This window comes from Anolis carolinensis, chromosome 3 (genome assembly GCF_035594765.1).
Source record: "Anolis carolinensis isolate JA03-04 chromosome 3, rAnoCar3.1.pri, whole genome shotgun sequence".
NCBI classification, from domain to species: Eukaryota; Metazoa; Chordata; class Lepidosauria; order Squamata; family Dactyloidae; genus Anolis; species Anolis carolinensis.
In genome coordinates this window covers 216,490,953-216,514,260 of record NC_085843.1, presented here as the reverse complement: position 1 = coordinate 216,514,260, position 23,308 = coordinate 216,490,953, and the positions used below count along the sequence as shown (strand labels likewise).

The window sequence follows — 23,308 nt, the reverse complement described above, 5'->3', positions numbered from 1 at the left end:
TTTATTCAGCTGTGTGGAAGGGGCTTTAATCTAACTAGTGTTAAGTACCTATGATTTTTAAAATGATGCAAACCATGTCAATTTCTCTTTTATTTCCTTCCACTTTCGCCCTCTCACCTACACAGGTCTCTATGGGCCCTTCCACAAAGCCATATAACCCAGAATATCAAGGCAGAAAAGCCCACAATATCTGCCTTAAACTGGGTTATCTGAGTCCACACTGCCATATATTCCAGTTCAAAGCAGATATTGTGGGATTTTATTCAGCTGTGCGGAAAGAGAGCCTAGGCCTTCCGTCCATCTGCCTTTCTGTTGCCATGGTTTCCAAGCGCCACTGTCCCATCGCTTGCGCACTTCTCGCTCTGCCGGCGGCGCCTCTACGTTTTTGCGCCGTGCTCGCGCCCGAAAACCTCGCGGACGCGCGCACGTTTTTTTGACGCCATTACCCCTCGCAAAGAGCGGCCTGAGGTAAATATGCGGCGGTAACAACAGTAAGGCCGACGGGGAGAGAGGGGGAGTCCTGTGATTTTACTTACCCTGTTGCCGTGAGACCGGCCAGTCGCGCCTGTGGCCGGTAATCCCTGCCCGAGGGGTGAGTTCTTGCAGTAGGCCTCTGTCGCTCAGAGTTTTCCCCTCCTCCCACTGGCAGTGCGTTGGTGCGCAGGCGTCTTTCGGCCTGACTTTCCTGCCGCTACGCATGCGCTGTAGGGACTTTGAAAGTTGGCTGGATTTCCAGAAATCAGGTGAAGGATTTGGCGGGGTTGTGATTTCCACAAACCCCTAGCCAGGAGCTGTGTGGTTGAGGGATACTGGGAAATATAGTCCAGGGCCCTTCCACACAGCCATATAACTCAGAATATCAAGGCGGAAAATCCCACAATATCTGTTTTGAACTGGGGCCCCTTCCACACAACTGAATAAAACCCAACATTATTTGCTTTAAACTGGAATATATGACAGTGTGGACTCAAAGCAGATATTAGTAGATTTTCTGCCTTGATATTCTGTCTGGAAAGGCTCTGGGTTATCTGAGGGCCTTTTTACACAGCCATATAACCCAGAATATTACGGCAGAAATCCCACAATATCTGCTTTGAACTGTATATTCCAGTTCAAAGCAGATAATGTCGGATTTTATACAGCTGTGTGGAAGGGGCCTAAGACTGCATTGCAGATGGATAGACTCAGGCCCCTTCTACACTGCCATATAAAATCCAGATTATTTGCTTTAAATTGGATTATATGACAGTGTAGACTCATATAATCCAGTTCAAAGCAGATATTGATTATCTGCTTTGATAATCTGGATTATGTGGCAGTATAGAAGGGGCCTCAGTCAAGAATGCCCTGAGCAAGGGCTCTTGGTGACATAGTTACTAGGAGGTCTGTCATTCATACTCTTCATTTTTTGGGAGAAAAATATTTCTGTTTTTAAATAAGGGTCACCATCATCATGTGGTTGAGCATGATTGTCTTCCAAAGGGTAAAGCCTTGGCGATGGGTCCATAACTGATTGTAGAGACCTATTCTGGATTAGCAACATCTATCACAATGAGGACATCGATTTCCAGATGGAAGACAGTCCTGAAGGATTTGCTTGACACCCTTTCTCTTGGCACATTTCTCCTTTTTGCCCACTATTGATGCCCCTTCAAAATGCACAGCACTATTGGTAAAAGTGAGAACGCTCAAGGGCCCGGGCACCCAGTTTTTGGTATTTATGCCACATTTTTAAAAATTAGATTTAAGCCCATCTTTAAGTCCTTTTTGCTGTCCACTGACATTTTATTTTCCGTTCTTGATCTGAGATATAATTTATGAAGGGATCATCATTAAAGGGCATGTATTTTTCTGCATGGCAGGGGTTTGGAATGGATTTCGTCTCTTCCCACTGAGATATTTTGAGTCCATGAATTTTAACCACGTCCTAAAAACATGCTTGGTACCCCTATCTGCAACATTGTCCCGGGTTAAACTACATTGTAGGAGGGAAAAACACTGCTCTACACTGCCATATAATACAGATTATCAAAGCAGAAAACCCACATTATCTGCTTTGAACTGGATTATATGAGTCTACACTACCATATAATCCTGTTCAAAGCAGATAATCTGGATTTTATGTGGCAGGGTAGAAGGGGCCTTAGATTTCTGTCCCACCAGGCCAGAGCAGACCAACTGGATGAAAATAGCAGCTCTATCTTTTATCACAATATAATACTATCCTGGGTGAGGAACTGTTTTTGAGTCAGCCCAGTAGCTTGTATTTTTCCCCTCAAAGGTGGTTGTAGTAACCACAGCCATTATGAAAACTGATCATGATCTACTAAATTCTGTCTCACAGTAATTCTAAGTGCCTTTTCTGCCACCCGTATATTTGGAAAGAAGAGCAATACGATGTGAGAAAAGGAGACAAATTATGTTGGTGCTTCCCCTCAATACTCCATCTTCACTTTCTCATTCTCATTTCTCTTCATACTTTAAATAGTGGTGTGGGCTGTTAAGATACCCCCTACACTTTTCCTCCAAGCCAGGAAAAGTTTCACCAGTTGAATTTCTGAATTACAGGATGCTCCCAAAGTGTGATTGAGAATAAATACTTCTATTAAAACAAAATCCAAGGAATTCATTGGGACTTACTTCTAGGAAAGTGGCTGTAGGATTGAAGCTTAAAGATGAACAACTTTCCAAACTTAACTAGTAATCATGGATAACCTTATTGAACTCACATAACATTTCCCTGTAAGGATTTAAATGAATGTTCTTGTTTAAACCCTATCTATTTCATTTTGCATTTCATGACAGATATAGTTGTATTCAGCACTGGCCAAATGTATTTTGCAACCTGAGGCAAAGGACAATATGGTATCTGTATCCATAGCCTTTTCAGAAGTCATTCAGAAGGCCTGCCATTGTGTTTCAGTATGAGTCACCTAAAACAGTTGTCTCTCTCTGCCTAATGGTGTTTGCTTGAAAAACCTTCTGTTGGTTGCTTTGATGCACAGTACAGTAGAGTCTCGCTTATCCAACCTTCGCTTATCCAGTGCTCTGTATTATCCAACACAGTCTGCCTCCTCCCTGGATCCATCTGTTTCGCTAGGCAGCACCACGCAGCAGGCCAACACACCCAACAATGACACAACTGCAGCCACACTCCCAAACAAATGGCAGCCTTGTTGTAAAACATGATGTTTTGGTGCTTAATTTGTAAAATCATAGCATAATTTGACTTAGAAGACTTTTCCTTAATCCCTCCTTATTATCCGACATTTTCACTTATCCAACATTCTGCCGGCCCGTTTATGTTGGATAAGTGAGACTACTGTATTGTGAATTAGATTCACCTATTTACATGTACAGCATCATGTTTGGCTTGCATGAAATCTGTAACTGCCCTTGAACGCAAGTGCTTCTGTCTATGTACAGAATGTTCTTTTTTCAGTCATTGCTGAACTGCTCATGCTTACAATATATGTAATGAGTGCAGGCATTTCTGAATGTGGGCATTTGCCTTCCATCTATTCTTTCCCCTCCTGCATACTTTTTTTCCATTGTCTCTGAAAACTGACAGTCTTAGTTATACATTTTAGTATAAGCTTTATTGAGCAGACTGGGAGACTTTTCAGTCACAACATTTACCTGCAGAGATCATGCGATGGAATGTGTTTGAGGAGCTGTTTTTGATCCTGATATGGAGAGAACTTGCCTTATTGCCTCTCAGCATTATGTCTTCACTAATTATTTCATTACATTTAGCCTTTAGCCCAAAATTATAAAAATTACAGACAATAAAAATACAATTTTCAATGAACAGCAGGATGCAGAAATGTTGATCTGTTTTTGAGTGCATCCTAAAAAAAGTCCTGTAAATTCTGTAAAGAACAGCCTAGGATAAAGCAGTGTTTCTCAAAATCTGCTTCTCCAGGTGTTTTGGACTTCAGCACCCAGGAATCCCAACTGTCCCTTACCAGCTATTAGGAATTGTGGGAGCTGAAGTCCAAAACATCTGGAGGAGCACAGTTTGAGAAACTGGGATAAAGTATTACTCTTTGCTGTCTTTATCCCCTAGCAAAAGGTCTACCAGAGAATGGAACAGGCCAACAAAATGATGGCCCTGGCCCAATGAACTATGCCTACATAACAGAAACAATGGTTTTCTCCCTGTTGTGACCTCACAAAGACCCCAGGTTTTAAAAATGCTGTACTGACTATTCAATAGTGAAGATCCTGCTGAGACAATGAGGAATTTTGTACAAAGACTGAAGAGGTGATATGTAGAGATCTGACACATTGAATGTGAATTTAATAATACAATACATCCCTTGCTATTTTCTTCCTTGTTTTGTTTCTAGGCTATACCACATGATTATTTTTTTCCAATGTAAACCTAATATTCTTTAGGTTGGATATCCTTTATCCAAATGACTGGGACCAAAAGTGTTTTAGAGGAAATATTTGCATGTACATCATGATGTATCTCATAGAGGGGACCCAAGTTTAAACACAATATGCATTAAACTTTCATATGCGCTTTTATACATGTACCCTGAAGGTGGTTTTATACACAATATTTTAAATAGCTTTGTGCATGCATCAAAGTTTATAGGGAACCATCAGCAAGCAAAGGTGTCTTTATCTCAGCTACCCAGGTGGACAGATTTGGAGTTTGGAGCAGTTTGGGTTTCCAGATAAGGAGAGCTCAAGCTGCACTAGTATGCATAACAAATAGTGTGGCCTTAATACCCTTCCATGTGCTTCATTTATTATATACAGTCTGCTATGGCTTAATTGCCTCTATATTTGCTTAAGATACAGGAAGTCTTCTTGCTTACGTAGGCGAATAAATCTGATGGAGGAGTTTTAATAGGTCATGGACTATCACATGAACTACTTGAGTGCTCTTATGGCTTCCCAATAGATTTCCCTGTAGTTTCTCCCTTTATCCAGACTGTGGCATTGCTGCACATCTAGAATGAAAATTCTTGGCCTTATGCTTTAATATAAGCATGGCTAAACTTTTATGTTATAGTTTTTCTTTTTTTAATCTTGATGACTCCTTTGAAGCAACAATATTATAAATGCAATGTGCCGCATGTTCATTTGAAACCAAATCCTATTGATTTCCAGGAAAATTACTTTCTATTAAATGTGGAGTGGAGTGTAGACATTCATAATGTTTATGTCACACAAACTTTGTTAATGTTTAAGGGTCCACAGAATGCCATGGCAGGCTATAATTACAAGACTACCTCTGGAACTACTGTTTATAAAGTCCTCATTAATATTTGGCCTAACATCTGCAGTAGCCCTGATTCCAGTTGGAAGTTTGTTGATAAGGACAATTTAGTTACCAGTAAGTTGGTGGAATGGATTTGTGGGTGTAGCATAAGATGGCTAATTGAACCAACCTTGTTCAGAGAGAGAGGCCCCCCAAAAGATAAGCTTTCTAATCCATTTTCTTGATGAAAACATAGATCTATTCATTTCATTGTGAATTTCAGAATTAGAGAACAGGTTTTACCTGTGGCATCCTGTTGACATGTTATTAATAAATCCTTTGAAAAAAATATCTTCAGCATATTCACCTGCTTTTAAGCACCCGGTGACTATTGATAGCTTTTCTAGCTTGTGATAGAACAATAGAAAGTACAAAGCACAAAAAAGTTTTTTCTAGATTGAATAAATATATAATTCATACTATGGCAAGCTCTTAAAATATGTGTTTCTTCTAATAAACACTAGAATCCATGCTGTCCCATTGATCAGAATCTGCCTGTGAAAGGAGCAGCATAGTTCATAATGATGAATATACTCTTTGCTCATAATTGCATGTTTGTGTGTATAATGCAGTACAATAACAGCTAAAAATGCAATCTCTTTATGTTGTGGGAACATAATAAGCTTCTGAACAGCTTGAGTTTTTACATTTATTTTTTATATTTTGGCATAACAATGAAACCACCAAACACTTACATTTTTATTACCATAAGGAGAAATTTACAAGATCCCTAGGATATTTCAGTGCACAAAATGTGAGGGTGGTAGGCTGATAGCTTTGTTGATCAATAATAGTTTTTTAAAGGGAGAAGAACAACCCATTTTCACAAATTACTTAAATTTGATTTTAAATTTCCTGTATCTAAAAGCAGAATCAAATGTGATGTTGACTAGAATTGTCAATCAGAATTTAAAATGGCTTTCCTCTGTATCTAATCTTGTATTTTAATCCTAATAACTGAGCAGCTCTTTTGAGAGATGGAATCTTGTTCTTGCCTCAGTGGGCAGATGACAGAAAAGAAAATAAAAAGTTGGAGGAGGAGGCTGCATTGAATTTATTTCCATTCCCTTGCTTCACTCTCTGATTTCACAAGATATTTATGGTACCGTGCTCAGAAAAACATCCATATTGCTCAGCCAGAGTAGCAAGACGACAAAAGTTATATTGCATTCTAGAGCCATTTCACATCCCCCTCTCATATTCAAAATTGATTTCTGTAATGCAAAATATTGTTTGTTCAGATACCCCCCTTTTGTACTATGGGGTTTTTTTTCTGTAGAAGACATTTAAACATCAGCTATGGCCCCTTCCACACAGTTGAATAAAATCCCACATTATGTAATTTGAACTGGAATATATAGTAGTGTGGATTCAGAAAACCCAGTTCAAAGAAGATATTGTGGGATTTTCTGCCTTGATATTTTGGGTTATATGGCTGTTTGGAAGGGCCCTAATACCCCTTTCTACACTGCCAGATAATCCAGGTTATCAAAACAGAAGATCCACATTATCTGATTTGAATTTGTAAGCTGCCCTTTGGGGTGAAAAGGTCAGGTATAAATATAGTAAATAAATAAATTGAATTATCTTAGTCTACACTGCCATATAATCCAGTTCATAGCAGATAATGTGGATTTTATACAGCTGTGTAGAAGGGGCCTAAGAAAGATCAAGATCTTGTCTCTAATATACTTTGGAGATTATAGGTAGTCAGGCTTGGTGTAGTGGTTTGTGTGTTGGACTAGAACTTTGTGGGACCAGGTTTCAAATCTCTACTCACTGCAAGTCCCATTTTCGCAACCTTAGAGGACGGCAATGACAAACTCATCTGAATAACTCTTTCCAAGAAAACATCATGATAAGTTGGAAAAAAACTTAAAAGGCATATAACAGCAGCAACATTTATAAATGTTGCTGCACTGGGGGGAAAAACTGTCATAAAATCAAGTTCATGATCTGGAGCACATAACTGTACAGTATCAAATGTTCTAAGGAGATATAGAATTAATGAATGCCTGGCTGAGCGGTTATATAGAAATATTTATCTTATGTTTGAAATAAAGTGAAAGGTTTACAAAAACAGGATACAAAAACACGCCACAGCCATTAAAACATCAAGGATATACACACAGAGTAAGGTAGCCTGGGGATAAGTTGACTGCTTAATAGGAGGATCAGTTGTTATGTTCTAGTTAGATGAAAGTATAATGAGAAGATTAAATTTATTAAGTTGGCCTGGGCCTTTGTGGTGCCACTGGTTTAAGGATTAAGGTTTCTGAATTCCTAGTGCCACCAAGTGGATCAATTCAGTATTGCACTTTGTTTGCCTACAAATAGGGCAGGGTACCTATATTGGCACTTCCTGAAATAAAGGACAAAGAAGAGTAGGAACTGAAAGTTGGAGACAGTTCAGTTGGCTGTATATAACCAGTAAATATATCTATGTTACATTTGAAAACTAAATCATGCGTAGCCTTGTTTACCCTGTTGAAACAGGTGCAGATTACCTTTTTATTAAAAGTAGAATACTACTCTGTGTGTTTCTTAGCTTGACAATGTCTGAAATCAAATATATATAAAAAAATTTTAAAAAATTCTACAATCAGTCTGTTTTCATTCATCCCACCTATTCCATGGTTTCTTGAGACTTTTCCTCTTTTGTCCCAGACCTTGTTTAAGTGTACATACTTAATATAATATCCTTGATGGCATTCCTGCATGAGCCACAGGTTTGGCTGTCCAACTCCTCAGAACTACAGCATACAGATTGCTGATTCTCAGGTTTACTGGGTGTAGATGGGTGTGAATCACACCACCCATGTAGTCAAAATACATGCATAAAATAAATATAAATGTAAAATATGTGTTTCTTATTTATTGATAACTCATTTAAGACTCCAATCTTCAGCATTAAAAAAGTCTTGCTATGTTTTAAATGATACATGAATTCAAATAACTAATTTTGCAGTACTGAAAGGAACGTAACTTGGTTTTGTGTCTCTTTTTGTCTTTAGAATCAGGCAGTGTAAAATGGCTGCCTCTTCCTCCTCATCTTCGGCTGGTGGAGTTAGCGGAAGCTCTGTAACTGGATCCGGATTCAGCGTTTCAGACCTTGCCACACCACGGAAAGCTCTCTTCACCTACCCCAAAGGGGCTGGTGAAATGTTAGAAGGTAATTACTGTGTTTTCTGAGTCAAGGTGTAAACTTTACTCACATGCTAATCCCTCTGCTTGTCTTGCACTGTGGCTTCTTGCAGCAAATGGCTTCATTTTTGTGCCATTGAAAGTTAAGAGAATTGATAGAATTAGTGTGGCGTTCCGTGCTTAGGCTATCCACTTATGTATCCACTAAGGGATACATCCCACTGAACTTGGATAATTAATTATATTTCAGAGTGAATTGGCATGAGATTGTTCTATGCAGTGTTTTTTGGTAGAAAGTACATTACTTTTGCAACTCTTTTGCCTAAATTCAATTGGCACGGCAGTTGGAAGTTTATTACAATGACCCATATTGATTTGAGACACCACTTTGCTGATGTTGCATCAGAGAGGAATCTAGTCTATTGGTTTTGGCATGCTCATGATGAGTGTTTGAAGCCTTGTCCCAAGAATCACTCCTCTTAATTATAGAGGACATTGACAAATACTTAAGAGTTGCCAGCCATTAACCAGGAGACTTGCTGTCGCAAAACCTCTGAGCTCTAAAAAAACAGCCATAGTGTCTACACATCAAATAGTCTCCCAGATTTCCTTTCATTGTCTTTGATTCTGGCTAGTGTCATGTGTGGTTGATACATTTATGACACAAAGCTGTAAGTGTAAATGTAGGTGAAAGATGGTTTGTCTTTTATCGGTGTAGCTTGATGGGTGTTTTGCTTATGCCATAAGGCATAAGCATGAGTATTTTTTGAGTATTTTTGGAACATTTGTCACTATACAATTAAACTTACTTTTTATGATGAAATGGAATGGAAGTGCTTCTGTGTATGTCTAGCATCATACCAAATGAGTGGATGCAATCAATCAAAGCTTCTGTTTATTATATCTTCATGGATGTGGTTCCATTTACTAACTGCATGTGTACAGTTAATGAAAAATAGTTCTCTGTGTGTAGTTCATACCAATATATTGCATGAATATTTTCTGTCTTGCACTATGCTGTGTCAAGGTGCTGATTAATATATATACATGTATTGGATTTATTAAGATTAATGTTTGCTTTCAAGTGTAATGAGTCCCTAGAACCAGTTAAAATACTGCAATGCTTTTCAGTTACTGCATGAAGGGATTTTTAATTTTTTAAAAACCCTAGACAAACTGATGCTTTAAGACCTCTTAAAACCATTTTATTGATTTAAAACATCTTTTTAGCCCATACTTTGTCTCAGAAGTCTACCAGAACAACATTCACAAGATCAATTTAAAAAAACAAGGCAGTGGCTGTTCAAAAAGATAGAATCTAAAAGATGAAGCAGATATGAAGGGAGGGAGGAGAAAGAAGGGGAAAACAGGTTTTAGTTATCAGTTTTTTAAGTCAAATCGTTATAACAATTAGTTTGTGTGCTCAGTGAAAGCTTGGCAGGGCACAAATTCTTCATTCTAACCTAGCATGACTCTTATAGTCAGAATATATGTGTGTGTGACAAATTGCTACTGTTTTATTTGAAGGAAAGGTGTACCAGTTTAATATGAAATCCTGCTAATTTATAATTAGCAGAATCATTGCCTCATCTAGCATTGCTGGCAGAAGTTTCTTATTGAAGTGACCCCATTTTTCCATTTTTCAACTCTGGAAGCTTTTAGGATATGAAAAGGTTGTAGTCTCATGCCACTCCAGATTTATTTAAGCTTTTCACTGTTCCAGAAGAGAAACTAAAATTTAATTCACCAGAGTGCACACAGCAATAAAAATACTTTAAGATGGGCTGGAAATTATTGACATTGCCAAAAGAACTATACTTTTTCATCATATTTCATATGTTTTGTTTTAAAGTTATAACCATCCACTTGGAATTGACTTGTTTTGGTTGTGTGTGTTTTTCCTTAGGATCATATTTTCCATCTGAGCATTTGATAGCATTTCCTAGTTTCTCTCTATTATATGTTAGTCAGAATGTGCAATCTGCAACACAGGAGAGAGAAAGAAAATGGATGATAGCTATCCAGAAGGGTAGCATGATTAATAGTAAAAGTAATGTTTTTAAATGTTTGAATGTGTTTTAAATTCCATTTAACATGTTTAATTGTACATTGTTTTAAGGCGTCTAATACTTGTGTATGTGTAAAGCCGCCTTGAGTCCTCATTGGGGTTGAGAAAAGTGGAGTATAAATATGGCAAATAAATAAAGTATGTGATTAAATTCTAAAAATGCATTCATCTCAATCTTGAGCTACTCTAGGAATAATATTTTCCTTAATTGGGTATTTTCCAATTGAAGCTAACTACAAACTTAGATTTTTTTCCCTACCCATGTATCAGCACAATCTTATCAATTTTTTACTTTGTATCAAAATGTTAATGATACAGTAAGTTCTGAACACAACACAGAAAGATGTGGTTTCTAATCTTGCAACTTTGTTCTGGATCCCTATGCTCTTGAAAATGATGTGGCTGTGGCAGAGTAGCAAATATGCCATTCTCTATCCCTGTTCCCCAAACAGAATAGTGCTGCATTTATTGCATTCCTCTTGTACCATGCAATATAGGAAGAGTCACAGGAACATTAGAAGGGGAAAGTTTGCAACCCAATGCAGTAACAGCCGGGTCTTCTGTGATTGTGGAATGCCTGTTTGAAAGGGAAAATTGGGAGTAAGAGTGTACAGCCATTAGTCTGTCCACCTGCAGTGTTCAGTCTGTTCTAGATAGGATTGGTAGACACAATAGGATGAAAGACACAATACCCCTAGATCCAACTTTGTACTTCTTTGATTTGATTTTTGACAGCTTTAGCTAATGTACCAACTGCAGCCCTTTCTGAAATGAAAATTGCTAGCCTCAGTTTTCCATGGTCTAATACCCTCTCAGGCTAAAAATGCTATAATGTATTGTAGACCAAGTCCCCTTGAAAAGACAATTCAGCAGTTAGAAAATAAACTGTGTTCTGTACTCGTCTTGTTGATGCTAAAATGTTTCATTGCCTCCTAGTCTGTCCATTTAGAGTTCCTGTACTTACCAATACAGTTATTTTGGACTTAAGACCAGGTTACTGATGAATTGCCCATCTTCACATAAGGCTTTCTATTGTTTGGGGTCAACTTTACATGTTCTCTCCTGGATGTAGCTGCCATACAGCAGCAGCAGCTAGAGAAATGCCTGAGGCCTTAAGACTATTCGGTACTGCATCTGAAATAGTGAGTTTATATCCACATGTTTTCCCTCCATCTTTCTTTCTCCTTGTTATGCAACCAGAGAGATGTCATTTTTGAAAATGGTGCCCCATTGTAGAATATTCTCCCCAGGGACAGTTTGCCCAGTACTTGGTGTGATGTCATGTAGGTGCCAGGAAATATCTTTTTAATTCTCCTAGGTCTTTAAATATATATTATACTTTACTTCTGGCTGCATCATCAGCATCATTATTGCTGTTGTTTTAAAAACTGCTCTGGGAAAGTTTATTTTCAGGATAGAAAATAAATAGCTTTAATTTATAGGTGGTACACTTTCAGACTAGGTGTTCATTAAGAGTTGCTGAGTCTTGAGAGGTGTTGCCATCTAGTACACTTCCAGTTTTCTATTCTTGTTCTCTCGTTCAGTCTTCTGCTCTGTCCAAGTTGACTGGAAATGATAGAACATGTGGTCCTGGCATAGCACAACCTGTGGCCATACAGGTACTTTAGACCTCACCTGACCATTGGACAAACTGACTACGGCTTATGAGAGTTGGAGTCCCAAACACCTGGAGGGTCACAGGTTGTGCAGGCCTATTTTAGTTTAACACAATGATTCCCAACCTTTTGGAACACCAACTCCCAGATGCCCAGTCAGGGCCTGCAGCCGAGTGCCGAGTAAGGAGTTCTTCTTACTCGATGCTCGGCTGCAGGCCCTGCTAGGCCTCAGCGCTTTGGGCCTACGTCAATCCAAAAAGCAGGCTTGGAGCTGATACGAAACAGAAACATGAATCAAATGGATGAGACAAATTTCAGGCACATGTCTACTGATTTCCCCATTCTGTGTTCCCTAGTTGTCATCCTTCGAGGAAAAATGAGTTGCCAATGTTGGGGCAGATGTGAAGACTGGGAACCTCGTTGTTTATCAACAGTTATGGCTAAGGGTTCCCATTGCTCTTCCTTTGTGAGACTTTGTGGCCAAATTACTTCTGAAACCCTTCTGCTTGAAAAACTTCTCACTGAGTGGCAAGGAGGAATGTTGTTTGAGAAGCAGAAATTCAGGGTACATCTTAGAAGAACTGAACAAATTGCACAGTTCTTAAGATCTTGTCTAAGTTATTGGCTCTAAGCTATCTTTGTATGTCTTCTCTGAGTGATGGATGTACAGATTTTGAATCAGGATTAAAATGAAGTTCACATTCCTTCCACATTAGTTGGATATATTCTGTGTTTCACTTATTGGAAAACTTAATCTGTCAATTTACCAGTATGGACTGGCAAATTGTAGCTGCTAGATGTACTGTGGAAAATTCCAAGTTATTTCCTATGTAGAGAAAGGTAACTTTGAGAAAAATTCTTTACATGTTGTTTCTGCATGGACATAAATGCCATTAATTGCAAGATATCTTGTATACAACACTTATGATGAGCTATTTTCAATGAACAAGGGAGTCCTTCATTAGGTTCAAAGAAGCAAGTTGGTATATTGATTCAAGCTGAGTCAAGTAGTGCTCTTAGTTTGATTGTTGGCAGCATTTTTTGGCATAGGAATGTGCACTTTCTTTGTCGATTGGACTTTGCAGAGACCTTAATCATGCCAGTCAGTGTGATCCACCACCACTGAAGCACGCCAGGTCTCACTAAAATAATTACAGCTTTTGTGCATTTGCATCTAGTGATGGTCCTTGATGGTTAATAATATATTACTTTAAATGCTTGTACAGCTTTTCTCATCTGAGAGATTAAGATACAGACTGGCAAAAACAGGGTGCTTATCTTTCAGAGGATCTTTTCTCCTTGGTACCTCTTGCATCCTTCCTCTATTTCAGCTGTGACTCTGTGGTTTGACTTGTTCCTTCTATCTGTGTTTTGAAAGTCAGCTGTATGTGAAAGCATCTAGTTCAAGAGTGGGAGGCTTTTGAGTTGTGCTGAATAGAAGCTGGGGCTTCTCTCTGCATAAGTTAATTTTTGAAACTAACTAGGAAAGACAGTAGGTGAACAAAGAAGAGTTAGCCTTTTCTAATCCCTCAATCATCTTCCATGGAATTATTAGATTAAATCTCCCCATGTGCTATGTGGGAGCATGATAGCTCTTTTGCATACCAGTTAGACTAGAGGAAGTCTTCTGTTGTGACCTATATGTATGTAAAGTGTGTGAGAGAGATTAGGGCAGGGCTATCCACTTAAATCCTTACTCTGCTCATTCTTTCCCTTGCCCCCAAACTTTGTTATGCAGCTTCTGAAAGGTTACCCACAAGGGATGTAACCTATGGGTTTAGGATTTTCCATCCTGATCCAATGCATTATAGCAAATTTTCAGACCTCTCATTGTATTTTGCATTTCTGCCAAATGGGAGGAGGCCATAAGTGTATGCTTACAAAAAAGAATGGGGTTCGATTTCACACTTCTCCCTTGTATAGAGAGGAAAAAACAGTTTGGGTGAGACATATCTTTCTTACCTGCATGTTAAGCTGTTCTCAGTTACAGCTGAATCTACCTGTTGGTTAATTCTTACTACAAGGCAGAGGTTTCCAAACATTTCATGTTGGTGACACGCCTTTTGGAAATGCATGATTTTGTGACAAAATAATTCAGTTTTACTGGCAAACCAGAGGTTAAACCAATCCGTATAAGAGCTATGGACACATACATAAATCGTAATAGCAAAATGTATGGGGACAAACACAACATATCTCCTGAAAATATTTCATTTATATTTTTAAAATATATTATTTGTAAGATAGTAACATATTTCCAAGATTTTTATTCTTACTCACATGACAACACTACATACTGTAGCCAACATACAAACATGTCACAACACAGAGTTTGGAAAGCTCTGCCATAAGGGTTTGTAATTCATCTTACAGATCAACTAATAGCTCTTTAGGCATAGTGTAAGTTGTAAGCAAGGTGTAAGTTGTATGTTTAGACCTACATTTATGAACCATACCAGCTCCCAAAGTGATTTATAAATTGAAGAAATACTTGCTTGTTGCATATGCATATTTGTCCCACAGACTGAGTTCAGACTCGGTGTAATGTGACTCTAGGAAGGTTTTTTACATTGAGTTTGACTGCTGATCCATTTAGCTGTTTCTGAACTGCTAGAAGTGATATTTCAGATTTTACAATCTAGCTAAAAGATGCTGAAGATGAATTGGTACCTCTTGTATATTAAGAGTGGGTACTGCTCTTTAACTGTTTTTGCAGGTTTTGATCTCTTGGTTCAGGAAACAATTGACTTTCTTGGTCTTATATATGTGAGTTCAAAACTCAGGTTGAATCTTGATACAAAAACAGAACTGATATTCTCTCAGATGCAGTTAGAGGGATACAGAGAGGCCTCAGAGCCTTTGGAAATTATAGTAATCTTAAGACCAGCTAAATTGCCTTCTTTTTCTCTTTACAGATGGCTCAGAACGATTCCTTTGTGAATCAGTTTTCAGCTACCAAGTTGCATCCACACTAAAGCAAGTGAAACATGGTAAGTATTTGAACAGAATATAGAATGCCATTGAATACTTTCATAACAGAAGTTGCATAATAGTCTGATGAATGCCTTGCTGTGAACAACCAAAAAATAGAGTAGTAATCTAGTTGATCTCTAATTAGTCTGTTGGCACAATGTTATCTTGTGTAATAGCATTACAAGAACAATGTTTTATCTATGCAGTGTACTTGTTAAGGAGATAAGTTTTGTAACCATATTTTATAATGCGTACATGAGAAGAGCTTTATGAATACTATTTTCACACTAGGAACCCTCGTGAGTCATAAATCTGTGAATAAATGTTCCCTGCCTGACCTGAGGTCAGTTATTTCATATCAGATATTGCTGTCTTTTCTCCTCCTCCCTCTTGACTGTATGATAAATTGAGATCAGTTAGTGTTTCTAAGGTGCATCAAGATGGAAAAGATCTGTGTGAGATATTTTCATAGCTTTGTGGAAAATGTGTTATCTGGTTAGATTGTCCTTTTTGTTTTGTAAGATAATTTATTGTGATAACCATATTCTGTGGTCTAGAGATTAGAGAAGAGTCCTCTAGAAGCAATCACCAATCAAGCAGATTGTACTTTTCAGAAGTCCCTTTAAATCATCATCTTTACAACACAAAAGGGGTTTTGTTGATGTGTGCTTCCTGGGACTAAAGAGTGGCTTTCGATTACATAAACAGACGTTTTCTTTCATTTGTGAAAGCATCCAGAGTGCAGTAGACTATAAGGGCTTCACTTTTGAAGGCCTTTTGGGCTTTTCCTGGACAATGGACTGCTCCAAACATCAAAGCAGGATGTTCACAATCATATGCTCTTAAGTTCAAGTTGTCCAGTTATTTTTCTGGCATGTACTATGGTTCACTTACTTAATTTTACTAGGTCTGCATCCTATTAAGCATCTTGGTGTGGCATATGATTTCCTTATTTTGCTTCTGGCATGTGATCTTCATGATTATATGGGCTATATAATAATGAATTTGAGAGGCGATGTTGTGTTAATACTTTTTTCTCTGTAGAAGATAAAAGAAAAATAATCTTACTCAAGATGTTAAAAACATCTGTGTTAAAACTATTTGGGTAACATCACGAGGATATAGTTATAGTGCAGCTAACAGAGGCATCAACTTTTGTTGCAGAGGCCCACAACAAAATAATTATAAAGAACATTTCTTGGACCTGTACAATTGTCATTAATTAGCTTAAAATACTTCTCTTACTTTGAACAATTGCAGTCTGGAGTGCAGAATCTGATTTCTTTCCAATGAAACCAATAGTTAAGCTTTAAAAGAATTGTCAATATAGAGAAGTGAAATGGGATCTATAAAACTTTTGTAGTATTTACAGCAAGAACAGGATACATTTTCATGAAGATTGGGATTAGGGTATTGGGGAAGTGGGAATTGGGGAAAATATAAATAAATGGTCTTGCTTTCTAAAACACTTCATAGTCATGTACTACCGTGTTTCCCCGAAAATAAGACAGTGTCTTATATTAATTTTTGCTTCCAAAGATGCACTAGGTCATATTTTCAGGGGATGTCTTATTTTTCTATGAAGAAGAATTCACATTTATTGTTGAACAAAAAAAGGAAAATTTATTATATACTGTACAGTAGTTGTCATCACAAACCAGCATAACCAGACAAACTGTGAATCCTATCAAGAATTTCTTGTTACTGCCAATATTTCCATGTACAACACTCTATGGTGCGTACATTTACCAATCCTGCATGCTCTGGTGTTCTGTTTGGAGGGCATGCTTCCAAACAAAAACTTTGCTTGGTCTTACTTTTGGGGGAGGCCTTATATTTAGCAATTCAGCAAAACCTCTACTAGGTCTTATTTTAGGGGAAACGGGGTATGAAGTATACAGTTTGAATAAAAATAAATACATTAAAAACAAATTCTCAACTGTGTGTGGCTTCAGCCTAGTGAGATATGGTATAAAATGAACTTGTAACCAATCAAATAATTGCCTGCTGTAAAAACGGTATATGGCTGCTAATGCAAAGGCTTAATGGAAAATTGATTATAAGCAATTATTAATTTTCTTTTGCAGATCAGCAGGTTGCTCGGATGGAAAAACTTGCTGGTTTGGTTGAAGAACTAGAGGCAGATGAATGGAGGTACAAGCCAATAGAACAACTGCTGGGGTTCACTCCTTCATTGGGTTGAAAGTTCAACATCTGTTGGTTTGGAAAGACAAAGTACCTGCAGAACTCTGATGTAAAACATTTGGTTGTTCTACATTGCATTAGTCTATGTAATAAAAGAACGATCCATTTCTGATGTCTCAGATCTAGTAAAAGATGGCCACAGAACAGTTTTTAAAAGTTCTTCCCAATTTTCCAGCAACTTGTTTTAGGAGGGTGTAATTTCTGTAAGGAAATATAATCAGTTTCCACAGAAGAAACTGTTTGCTTAAAAGGGAAGGGGTGGCTATAAAAGCTTACAGCCCTTTACACTGACCTTGCAGCATATATGCTGACAGCTAGCTGTGTAATAGGACCCTTGTTACTGTTCATGTTAAACTCCTGGAGGGCAGAGTAAAAGAAAGGTAATAAGGCTTTGGCCATAAGCTGTTCCTTTGAAGATGAATGGGGCAAAACAGTAGGATAGGCAGAAGAATGTTAACAGTTTCCTGTAGTTAGATATTCTGTTTTTTGCTGAATCTGTATTTTCTCAGCTGTCCTTTTTTCAAATGTATGTGGAACTATTAGCAGCAGAGGGTGACTGCTATTAAAGACAGCATGAATCTCTGTTAAAGAGGCATTGGCTGTCATTTCTGTTTGTTCCAATGAATTTGAACTGTTTGTTTGCCAAATAAATTATTGCACTTATTACTGTGATGTCTGTTCCAAGTTTTTTTTTTCAAGCAGTTGGGGGAAGGAAGAATAAAAAGCAATTAATGTTGGCCTGTGCTTCTATAATGTAGTTCTCCGCATTTAAATGTTTTCAAAGAGATTCATCTCAGAAGGATTATTATAAACAATAATTACAAGGAAAGCAGCAAAACATAGTTTCTGTTTGGATATTTAATTGGCTGCATTAAAAAAAACTGCTGCATCTAAAACAGATGGGGAGTGTGTATTCACCTAGAAGTTGTTTAACTGCAACTCCCATCAACTACCCAGAGTAGCCATAATGAGAGATCACTTAATTTCAATTCAATGAGGTGGCTAAAAGGTTCTTTCACTAATGTAAAGCGTGGTCCATTGCATTATTTTTTTCTCACCCATTTTGTGTGTTTTTTTTTAATTAAAGATTTCTGCGTTTCTTGGCTCCTTAGGAAAGCTTTAAAACATTTTGGTATACCTTGAAGTAACTTCTTACTTATGGTGATCCTTAGCCGAACCTATAACAGGATTTTATTGGCAGAATGTGTTCAGAGGGGGTTGCCCCTACCTTCCTCTGAAGCTGAGAGAATGCATTGCATAAGGTCCACAAGGTTTCTATGGTCAAGCAGTGGTTTGAACCAAGATCTCCCAGTGTCCTTGTCTGAAATTCAAACCACTACACTACACCGGCTCTTAAACAAAGAGAAATAAAAGTTTGTTATTTTTGTCAACATACCTGGGAAAGACATCTTTTAACTTTCGCAAAATATTTTGAAGTTTTATGAAGTTCTGCGTGAAATTGTTAATAATAAAGCCCTAGTCTTAACCATGTTCCTACATAAATCCTTTTGGCTTCCACTTAAGAAGACAGTTTTAGGTCTTTTCTACAGCACGTGCTGCAGACATGCATGATTTTTCCCAACTTAAAATGCTTCGGACTCCCTTCCTGCTGCTGCTTTAATAAATGACAGTAAATATTGTGCTTTCTGCCTTTCTTTCCAATCTTCACAGATTCAAATTCATTTTTAAGTGTCACAATATTATTTAAAATTTTTTGAAGGAATTGGCATAGCATTTCAGGACACAGTTGGTGCACAGCTATATTCACATAAATTGTAAGCAAATAATGGTACCATATTTCACAGAATCTGAGGCAGCATGCCATTTTTGAAATTTAAATTTATGAAAAAACAATTCTCTTAGAATATTTTTAGAAATACTTTTTTTTTGTTTCGATGTAGCTTTCCTGTGAGATGAGGAGGGGATATAAAGAAACCCAGTAGTCGGCTTGCCTCTATGAAACCTGCTCCCTAAACAAAGAGTGCAAAGCTTTGGGATGTTATGACAGTACCTTTTTTCAATACTATTCCAGCGTGTTGTATGTGAGGCACATTGCCAGTCTGCCATCCAGAGATTTCCTTGTAAATTACTGCTGAACCAGGAGACAGAGAAGTTGCAGTATCTCGCAAGAATTCTATTTCCATAAGTAGTAGGGAAAGCAAGACTATGGCATTGGCTAGAATAAAAACAGAGTATACAAGCTTGACATGTGCAAGATGTTTTCTAAAGCAGGAATAGGCGATGTGTACACTGCAAGAATATGTAATATACACACCACTTTTTTGAGGCTGTGGTGTTCCCTGCTGCTGCTGAATATACCATAATCTTGGGGGGAAAGGGGCAATTTCTTTTTAAAACCAGGCGAGTGGGAGCACACGTCTTACTGTATTTTCAAATCTTATTGTATTGCTGAATCCTATTCTGAATGTGATTGAATTGAAAAACAAGGTACATGTTCCCCGCAGGCCTTGTTTCACAGGGAATTTGGATGGAGGGGTATGGTGGTATGGAGGTAAGTTAGATATAGGTCTCAAATTGGGCAGAGAACAATGCAACATCTTTAGAGTTAACCATCAATGCTTTAGGGGCAGCAATCTGGAAATTAATTTTGTACCTTTGAACTTCTTGATATGTTTTTTTCCCCTATCTCTCTCAGTCACTAACATGTTAGCACATAATGTAACAACTTGCCTGGCAGCATGCCTAGTCTGTTGTTTGCTACAATAAAGACAGAGAGATTGAACTGCAAGATAACACAGGAGAACCTCTTACAGTATAAGACTGTTGGGTGTAAGCTGTTTCCCATCCCCTGATTAAAACCGAACATAGGTTGTAACTTCACATTTGCGTTTGTGAGCCGTTCATGTTTTTTAATCCCAAAAATATTATGGCAATCTTTCTAAGCGTCTTCTTGTGTTGTTTGTTTTCTACATTAAGATTTTCCAAAGGTGAAATGGAACATCTTTAATCCTGGATTATCAACTCCTTTTTAAAGAGGTTATGTGTTTGAGGAATTGCTTGATTTTGAGAAAGGGAGAGACTAGCAGAAATCATTATCTGATATTTCTGATCAACTACGTTTCACTTAACATTCAACTCCTCAACTCATTTAGAGCAGGGATAGATGGAAGGTATTGTCCTGAGTATGTTCTCTGTTCTTAGAAATGGGAGGGTTGTGGTACATGAGAAATGCAGTAAAAATTGTTTACAAGCGGGGAGGGAAGGCTACAACAAAAGGCCTTATGCAGTGATGTTCTTGGCGTTTCCAGGAGATGCCAAGAGGAACATTTTGTACCGAGTAAAGGCTCTTCTGCCGCTCTTCCCTCCCAAGTGCTCCAATCTGTACATGAAGTCTAATTATGTACAAACAAATCTCGAGCCAGTCATTCCAGATTCAGACAGCAGAAGGGAAGCTTCTTAAATAACTTGGAGCAAATCACATAGCAAATACAACTGCTCTGAGCCAAAAGGGAGCCATGCCGCATGCCAGCACTTCGTCTTGGCATACTTTACAATTGTGTGTGCTCATAAAGCTGAAACTAGCACATTCTGGGACATACTATCTGTAGTGTGGCTGAAACCAGACTGATAAACCCCTTGTGTGATTGATTTGTACAGCTTGGAATGGTTCCATGGCTCTGTTTGCTGTGCTAAAGGAGGAGGAAGAGCAGCAGTCGGGCTTTAGGGTGGATTGCTTTTCATTTGTGTTTCCCTGAAAAGCTTCTAAGCATTTAAAACTTGTGTGACAACTGACGGCTCAACTCATGAAGCTTTGTCTTCAAAGTCATCTGCAATGATGGAAGCAATTTCACCTGCTGAATTTTGGTTGTGCAGTAGCTCAAAACAAAGACAACCCTGTCTCCTCAAAGAACTCTTGCATAAGGTAGCTGTATGGGCATACCTTCTAAACCATAAAACATCTAAATCAGGACCTAATGTAATATTTTTTAAAACCCAAAGATCAGCTTTGCACAGAGCCCAGAAGATACATTTTGGATTGTGATTCCCTGAAGATTCTGACCAGGGATTCTGTGAATATTTTTTGAAGCTCTGGGATTGCAGTATTTAGATGCATCACCACCATCTTCACCTGCTCATTTATATCCCAACATTTCCCAATACAGAGACTAAACTTTGAAAAGTACAAAGATAAAAAACAAAACATTTTAAAAGTTATTTTAAAAACGCCATTGAAATTTTCATAGAAATTAAAACCAATTAAAATGAATCAATGAAAAACTTTTTAACTACTGCTGAGAAAAATGTAGGCCTTATTAGGGATGTAAGTCATCTCTTTTCAAAGTCTTGCATACAAGTAAGGATAATCTAAGTTGTTTTTGCCCGACCGGAGAATAGTTTAAGAGTTTCATCCATTTGGTTAGATTTTAAAAAATAATACTGGCAAAAACCTTGATAGGGGAATGCGTGAGGTGCGGGGATTGCACCAAAAAATTGATGCCAGATACAAGATTTTCTGTTCTGTTTTCCCTACAAAAAAAGACCCAATATTTTTTTTACTGAAAAATTCCCAAAATGCATTAAATATTGAGCAAAGACCATTCATAGTTTCCTATTTTACCAACTGTAGTTTGACTTCTCTCTTGTATTTTCCTGAAAACATACATTTTGGTAATTGGTTTTCTGCAATGTACATGTGTTTACGCAAGAAATAAAATCAATTATTTTCTCTGAAATAAGCATTTTTGTGGTTTGTTTTCTCAATGCCCATTGTTTGATTGAGAACCTTGCTGCAAAATTTGGAGCAGTGCAAATTTTAAAGCATGAATATTACAGCTTTTGTACGGATGTCAGAAAGTAAAGTTGGGTAAAGTTTGAACCCAGTGTTTTCCCCATTCTTCGTCCAAAAAACACTGAAGTGGAGAGCGCTGCCAAAAGTGAAATCCCCAAATGTTCTGCGCTTTCAGAATATGTCTTATGTAGTTGTTAATTTCCAGAAGGTGATGTGACTTGAATATTAAATATAACCTGTAATTAACTCTCTCTGGTCTAAGCAGGAAATTTCCACAGTGGAAAGAAAATTCCACCCTTAATGTTTCTTTTTTTCTTTTTAGGTATCTGAACAGAAAGTACTGAATTCAGAAATTATGTACCTAGGAAAATAACTGGTTCTGTCCTATCAGTTTTTTCATACTCTTGCTTGCACCCTAAAGACAAGGTCCTAACAGTAATATTCATCGTGATAGAAGCTGATCTTTTTATCATTAGAAGCTGATGCCTTTTTTTTTTGTTAGAGCTTGAAAAAAAAATCTTGGGCCCCTTCTATGCAGCTGTTTAAAAGCCAGAGTATCCGATTTGTACTAGGATTATATGGCAGTGTAGACTAATCCAGTTCAAAGCAGATAATGTGGATTATCTGCTTTGATGATCTGGATTATATGGCAGTGTAGAAGGGGCCAAGCTTTATCATTAACCTAGATTTTTTTGACAAAATTTTGCACAATTCTATCTCACTTTCGTTTCCAAAGGGTAGTTAACAACAAGGTCCATGGATGTATCTTTATCTGAGAACTTACACTGTTCAGTATAGGGATACATAATTGCTGAATAAACATGTAAAATCTATAAGTAACTTAATTTCCATTGCTTTCAATGGGACTTAAAAGTAACTTGAATGGAAGCAATTGGCCATTCTTTTATTTGTCAGTGTTTTCTTACTTGGTTTTACTTGTAAGGCAGGTGCCATATCAAACATAAGTTCCACTGCTCTCCTTCCTCTTTCTTTCCCAATGGGGTTATATGCTTTTGGAGAATAAATGGCGCTCCATGCAGCCATGCCGGCCACATGATCTAGGAGGTGTCTATGGACAATGCAGGCTCTTTGGCTTAGAAATGGAGATGAGCACCACCCCTTAGGTGGAAGCCTTTAACTTTATCTGTGTTTCATTGTTTCTAGGCATTTAATGTTTGTCTTTGTGTTGTGTATGCTGGAATCCGCCCTGAATCCCCCTGGGGAGATAAGGCAGAATACAAATAAAGAATTACAGTAGAGTCTTGTTTATCCAA

General features: G+C 37.8%; 2 protein-coding genes across 5 annotated transcripts in view; one reads left to right on the top strand and one right to left on the bottom strand.

Moving 5' to 3' along the window:
• The window catches only part of ascc1 (activating signal cointegrator 1 complex subunit 1), a 100,694-nt gene extending 100,018 nt beyond the window's left edge, over positions 1–676 (bottom strand). For 2 of the 3 annotated variants that reach the window (XR_010004613.1, XM_008106663.3), the window contains exon 1: positions 537–676. The gene's annotated coding sequence lies outside the window, so the exon portion shown is untranslated. The remainder of the gene's footprint in view (positions 1–536) is intronic. The other variant, XM_016992196.2, reaches the window with a different exon arrangement.
• Positions 321–17,947, top strand: anapc16 (anaphase promoting complex subunit 16). 2 transcript variants are annotated; one of them, XM_003218535.4, is made up of 4 exons: positions 321–468; positions 8,293–8,450; positions 15,022–15,096; positions 17,167–17,947. In XM_003218535.4, exons 2-4 carry the CDS (start codon positions 8,309–8,311, stop codon positions 17,280–17,282), a joined length of 333 nt encoding a protein of 110 aa, XP_003218583.1. In that variant the 5' UTR covers positions 321–468; positions 8,293–8,308; the 3' UTR covers positions 17,283–17,947. The 2 variants fall into 2 exon arrangements, with proteins under 2 accessions (XP_003218583.1, XP_003218584.1); XM_003218536.4 differs by having other exon boundaries at positions 452–592.
• The last annotated feature ends 5,361 nt before the right edge of the window (positions 17,948–23,308 follow it).